Genomic DNA, 6,357 nt, shown 5'->3' with positions numbered 1-6,357 from the left:
CCTGATGCTGATGTGCTTTTTGTAACCAGTTGGTGCTGGTTCAGCTGGGAGGCTGATGGCTTTGCTAACGTGGTCCAGGTAGGATTTGGAGCTGGCTTTAGGTCCCCTGGCGTTTCCTCTTCCACCCCATCCCTCAGCTATTCTCAGTCCCTTTGTGATATCCCCCATCTTTGTTGGATTTCCCCACGGACCCTGTCTCAGCAGCCCTGAAGGGTCCTTTGACCCACCTTCAAACTGGGGAGGAAAATGTCCTCCCCTTTGTTGGCAACACCATCCCAGGCAAGGGGAGCCCAAAGCCAGCTCTGCTCTAGCTGCTAAGCTGGGACTAAAGGAGATGTGATGCAGTTCACCTTGGAGCCTCACAGCTCGTGAGGGGTCACTGATACAGAGCTACCCACATATATCTGGAGGCCACAGTGCATGGCACAATTCCCACGTGCAGGTCCCTGCCTGGAAACCCAGTCCTGGCACGTTATTCCAGCCTCCTGCCCTCCAGGATGAAGGCTGGGACATTAATTTGCTTAAAATGCTTGTGTTAGTCTTATATTTGCTTAAAAAGCCAGTCCTAGGAACACATCCTGCAGGGCCCCCTGACGAGGGGACTCCAGACTCTCGCTCAGCAATTTCTGCTTGCTAAAGTAAAGAACAAGGAGTCTCCGCTACGTTGGTTGGTTTTCCAGGCAGTGCCAGCCCTGAGCCTTGCAGGGTCCCTGAGGCTGAGCCAGGTGGTGTGCTGTTTAGCTGGGAAGCCCCGTGGATTTTACAGCCCCTCAGACTGAGCTCACCCCATTGCTTTCCTCTTGCAGGACCAGTACCCACAGCTCCTGTGTGCTCCCTGGGAAGCAGAGGTCCCTCCCAAGCAGGGACAATAGGCCATGAGGGGGAATTCATGGCATTAATTCCAAGCATCAGAGGGTGGTTAATTGTTTTTCTGTTTTGTCTCTCATGTTGATTTGACTCCAGGCCCATTATGTGAGCCACAGAGAAAGTTTTTTGATAAACAAAAATCAAAGTGTCACTTTGACTGATGGAAACCATCCCAAACTGTGACAGGATCTGTCACCTTCTTACTTGTAACCCCATAGCAGGGTTTCAGAGGGGTACCTGCAATGTTCGGCTATCTCAGTGTTTTAGTTCTTTGACTCTCAAGATGGATTTGTAGCGTGAGGGACGTGGAAGCTAATATCCCCAGGCTTCTTTCTGCTCAATCATAGCAGAGTAGGGGCAGCGATGGTGCCAAGTTGGGGTGACAGCGGTAGCTAGTCAGCACGTGTATGGGTAAACTGAATTTCCCGTTATCGGCTTGCCCAGACTGAGTAACTCCTTGGACAGCAATGCGTGTGAATGTGTGCGTGTGTAACAGCAGATGTGCTGCCATCAGGTTTGCTGTGATGACTAGAAAGGGACCGTGCAAACCGGGAGGCCCTGGGGCTTGTTGCAGCTCCTCTGCCAGAGCAGCTGGACCGGGGGATCCTGTGCGGGGGGTTTGTGTGCTGATGGCTTTCTGCACAATAGGGGCTGGCCCCAGGGCTGCCTGTCTTTTGGGCAAGGCGGCATGTGAGGGAGCGAGCTGAAGAGGAGAGTATGAAGATTTGAAGCGCTGGAAGTTGTCAGCATTTAGAGAGAAGTGTCAGATGCTGGGATGCAAATAACAGGTTTGAAAAAGCTGATTTGGGGGGTGGCAGCGAGACCCTGATCAAAGCGACTCCCTGTGGATCTATCTCAGTGGGATGTCCATAAGGTCCACCTTTCTCCCTAGGGCACTGGGACCAGTGCTCAAGTTGCTGGCAGCTTTGTATATGGAAGGAGAACAGCCTTTTTCCCGTCAACAGGGACTTTGTTGGACCTTGATGGTGTTGAGATGAGGTAGAGACTGTAAGAGCTCTGCGGGAGGAGGGGGACCTGCCCTCCAACACGCACACAGCAGCCTCAAAGGGTTAACAGGCCCCAGGAGGCTGGAGGGGCTGTTCACACCCTCTGCCCAATCCTGGGAATCCCTCTGTGCTAATTGAGCACTAATCAGATCAAAGGCTCCAATCAGGTAATCAACACCCCCCTAGCCCCTGTCTTCAGTCCCCTCGAGAGCTGGTCCCCAGCACAGCTCTGCTCTTTGTCTACCGGGAAGGAAAGCTGAGCAATGTGGCCTCTCTCTGTATGTGCCAGCTTCAGAGCTGGCCTTGCCTGGGCTCTCCTTAGTGTGATTCTGGGGATGGATTTAAGTTTGCAGGAAAGTTTACTGTTAAAATCCCTGGGTCTGAGCACCAAACCCAGCCCCAAAACCCCTGTTCCTGTGCCATCTGTGCTCTGGCGGATCTTCCAGAACAGAAAGACATCTCCTTCTACAAACAAAGGCCTGGAGGATGCTTGTAGGGTGGAGGAATTTAATGTCCCTGGAAACATCATCCGTGTCTTCGCTGACCAAGGTACAGAAATGCCATGATTTAGGTCTTGCCTTTGGAAGCCCCTCTACTCTCTGCACTGGGAGCTATTGCTCCAGTCCTTCCTTTCCTACCTGTGGCGTGTAGGTAGGAGAGAGGCTGGGGGACAACAGGGCAGTGGCCAGAATTGGTCCCCAAGAGAAATCATTGATGTGTTAACTCCAGTCCCTTGGGATGCTGTAGATGCTTATTTCCAATTTAGAAATGAGTCGGTAGGCAAGGAAGTGTGTGCAGAGCTGTGCAAGGCACCTGGCCAGCTGGGAGTCACCTAATGCAGTTCAGAGATGTTGGTTTAATCCTAGGTGACCGGTTTGGTTTCTGGCTTGCAGTGGCGGAGCTGTGACTCCTCCCCGGGGCGCTGGTAACGCAGCTGCTCCATCCGCCAGGACTGTGTGGGTGCAGCGAGGAGAACTGGGATCACCCAGGCACTCGGCTTTGGATGGGGATGGAGCTGCTCAGCTGTGCCCCCTCATCCTTTTTGTCCTCATGCCCCTGACTGACCACGTGGCGTATCTGGCTGTTTCAGCCTGTGGCATCTCTAAGCCATTCCCGGTTATGTGGGAACTGTTTGGTCAGTGTCCTCTGTGTCTAGAGACTGAGCTCACCTCACTTGTGATTCAAGGTTTCCAATGGAATTTTAGGTCTGACTTAAAAGGGCTGCTTACCTTTCTCTTCTCTTTGCTGCTATTTGCCTTTCTTTCCACCCCATCCCAAATGGCAGGTACCCCCAAATCCACCCTGTCCTGGGGAGGAGATATTTACTGGGGGAAAAATAATGCGCCAAGATGTTAAGTAGTTTCTGGAGGAGTATTACTGCCCTGTCTGCGAGGCTGTGATTGCAGCAGCAAGAGGCGAAGCTGTGCTAGTATTACTTTAGCATCTCGGTGACACAGGCTAGAGCCTGGACTAGCAGCGTGCCTCCAGGCCTCTCTGAAGGCTGTGCCATTGAGTGGATAGTCCACGCTGCGACATTGTCATCTTGGTCCAACAGCTGCAGGCGCGTTTGGATGCCCAGCTCTGTCCAGTCCCATCTTCCTCTTGCTGTGCAGCCAAGAGCTTAGCTTGGAGCCCTGGGAGGCTGATCCCGCTCAGCGTAATGGGATTCAAACACCACCACCACCTCTATTTTTCCTTCTTTGTCAGGCCACTTCATTCATAACAGGCAGCCCCAGACATTGCTGTGCCTGCAGAAGCGTCTGTACTTTAATCTCTCTGTGCTTGAGGAGGGCGAGCGCTTGACGATGGCTCAGCTAGAGATCAAATTCAGCCACAACTCCTACCACACCTCCAGCCAGGGCCAGGTCTTTGAGTTGAGGCTGTACCAAACCTCCCAGATGTCCCTGCGGGAGATGCCCTCCCACGAGTACAGCCAAAAGCTGCTGGTAGAGCAGTCCTTCGCCCAGCTGCACAAGTCTCTTCTCTTCAACCTGAGCGGGGTGGCAAAGGACTGGCGAACTTACAGCAAGAATCTGGGCTTGATCTTGGAGATCTCGGTGGGCGGCAGAGATGGTGCATCAGCCCTGGCGAGCAAGGGGCTGCAGAGCCTCTGTGCCAGCATCGACTCCTTCCTGGATACCTCTCTCCTGGTGGTGACCCTCAGTCAGCAGCAATGCAAGGCCTCCCGGAGGAAGAGAAGCGCTTACTACACCCCTGTCACACCAAGCAACCTCTGCAAGCCCAGGCGCCTCTACATCAGCTTCAGCGACGTTGGCTGGGAGAACTGGATCATCGCCCCCCAGGGCTACCTGGCTAATTACTGCCTTGGAGAGTGTCCCTTCCCGCTGACTGCTGAGCTGAACAGCACCAACCATGCCATCCTCCAAACCATGGTGCACTCGCTGGACCCCGAGGGTACCCCCCAGCCTTGCTGTGTCCCCGTCAGGCTGTCCCCCATCTCCATCCTCTACTACGATAACAATGACAACGTGGTGCTGAGGCACTATGAGGACATGGTGGTGGATGAGTGTGGCTGCAGATAGTGGAGGGCCTGTGTGGGTGGGTGTGCATTGGGGCCTGTATGAAACACTGTTGAATGGCTGATAGAACAAATCCAAAGGCGGTAAATCCCCTCTGCGCTGGTGTTTAGGGACTTTCCTATTGCTGCAGCAAGGGCCAGAGCTCCTCCCTGGACTGCTGTTCTCCGTTTGCATCCAGAGAGGCGATCTGGCACTAAGCGAGCATTACTGAGTTTGGACATGTGATTTAATACCTGGGTGCTTGGTCCGCCAAGAGGCTGACTGCTGTAGCCAGCTCGGGCACGTAGGGATTATGATCAAGTCCGACACCGATCGTCTGCTCGTCCACTCTTTGCAGGCGATGGTGGCACTGGTTTGTGAATCCCAGCTCCCCCCTCGTGCCCAGGCCAGAGCCTAGTGGAGCTGCTGCGGGTGCCCTGCGCGACGCCTGCGCTGCTCAGGGAGCAAGGCACCCTCTGCTGCAGAGGAGCAGCTTGGCTTGGTTTGCTGCTCGGCTTTTTTTTTTTTTTGGCTAAATGCTGCTGCTTTCCCACAGCAAAAAAGGAATTGCTTTTTTTAATGCTCCTGGTGGGTCTGCCTTGCTGCTCAGGTGCCCGCATGGAAGGGCAGAGCTGTGGGAGAGCGAGGAGGCAGCGATGCGGCAGCTTGGCCCCACTGCGAGAAGAGGTATGTTGTCACCGCAGGAGCCGCGTCACTGTGGCGTTGCCGTGACTGAATCCCTTCTTATAGCGCAGGTACGAGAGTGGTGGTGGTGGCTTTTACTCTGGCAACTCTAGCCTCAGCTTTTTTTTTTTTTTTTTTTTTTTTTTTTTTAAAATGTGTGTGGTAGCTTTTTGGGGGGGGGGGGGGGGGAAGCACACAGCAGTATACTCAGGTCAGAGGTGCTAAGCGGCTTTTAGCGCCAGCCATCACGTCTGTCCAACCTGATGTTACCTGTGGAGGTTTTTTTTGCCTGACAACCAGCCCCATCCCCAGGGCTGTGGCAGCTGGATGTGCGCCCGCTGCAGTGCTGCGTAGCAGAGGGCTGCGGCTGTTGAGTCAGTGGCAGCTAGGTCCCTCCTGGGCTGCTGTGAGCTGCAGTAGTAATTTACCTCATTAGAGACACGATGAGACCAGGTCCGTGGTCCAACCGCAGCCCCCCCCCCCCCCCCGGCCCCCCATGCCACTGCACAGCCGGCAGGCGCAGCTCCCCGCAGCAGTGTCACGGCCCTGTTAATTCAGGCACTGCATTAATGTGGGTGCCCATCTTGGGGGGGAGGAGGGGGCAGGGTTTTAGGTTTTTTTTTTTTTTTTGGAATTTTTCTGTTGAGCTTGGGTGTTTTTTTTTTTTTTTTTCCCCCCCCCAGACTTGAGGTCAAAGCTGCAGTTGTTGGCTGTGTTCCCTAGTCTGTTGCAATAGTGTGGACAGGCTCTTAACTAAGTCTGTTTAATGCTGTTAATAAAAGATAGCAGATCAGTATTGTTTGAGATGTAATTAGCTTTGTCTCATCTCTTTTGAGCAACTGTGATCACTGACTGAGGAGTTGCCTCTTTTCTTCCACCTTTACATATGTGAGCTGTGGAGTCACTTGTGGCAGCTAGATTCAAGGCCTGGGCGAAGCTATTCAGCCATTCCTCCTGTCTTGCGCTGTCCCTGTTAGCAGCCAAGGCTCCCCTGCACCCCCGGGAACCGGGGGTAAGTGCCCCTTCCAGCTCAGGCCGCCCGCACCGCTCCCCTTCGCTGCCGCAGCCCCTTCGGCTGGTGCAGGTGGCCCAGCTGAGCCGTGGACAGGGTGGAGAGCGAGGGACCCCTTGCCCACGACAGACACACGCAGGGCAGCTGGCTCAACTGCAGCTTTTGGGGCAGGGTGGGGAGGGAGGGCAGGAAGAGAAACAAGACTTGAAGGGTTTTTGGTTTTTTGTTTTTTTTTTTTTTTGATGCAAGTCTGAAAAAGTAGCGTGAA

At 53.9% G+C, this 6,357-nt stretch overlaps 1 protein-coding gene across 1 annotated transcript; it reads left to right on the top strand.

Moving 5' to 3' along the window:
- The first annotated feature begins 2,003 nt into the window (after positions 1–2,003).
- Positions 2,004–4,560, top strand: GDF1 (growth differentiation factor 1). Its single transcript, XM_009678518.2, has 2 exons — positions 2,004–2,423; positions 3,582–4,560. The coding sequence occupies exons 1-2, from the start codon at positions 2,138–2,140 to the stop codon at positions 4,415–4,417; spliced, it is 1,122 nt and encodes a 373-aa protein (XP_009676813.1). The 5' UTR covers positions 2,004–2,137; the 3' UTR covers positions 4,418–4,560.
- The last annotated feature ends 1,797 nt before the right edge of the window (positions 4,561–6,357 follow it).

This window comes from Struthio camelus, chromosome 26 (genome assembly GCF_040807025.1).
Source record: "Struthio camelus isolate bStrCam1 chromosome 26, bStrCam1.hap1, whole genome shotgun sequence".
In the NCBI taxonomy this organism is placed as follows: domain Eukaryota; kingdom Metazoa; phylum Chordata; class Aves; order Struthioniformes; family Struthionidae; genus Struthio; species Struthio camelus.
The sequence above is the reverse complement of the archived record's forward strand: the minus strand, read 5'-3'. Positions and strand labels throughout refer to the sequence as shown.

What these genes read in the sequence shown, in the direction of transcription:
- GDF1 (XM_009678518.2), top strand. Translation starts at nt 2,138, where the DNA reads ATGTGGCCTCTCTCTGTATGTGCCAGCTTCAGAGCTGGCCTTGCCTGG. An exon ending in CCGTGTCTTCGCTGACCAAG is followed by an intron (nt 2,424 to 3,581) that starts GTACAGAAATGC and finishes CTTCTTTGTCAG; the next exon opens with GCCACTTCATTCATAACAGG.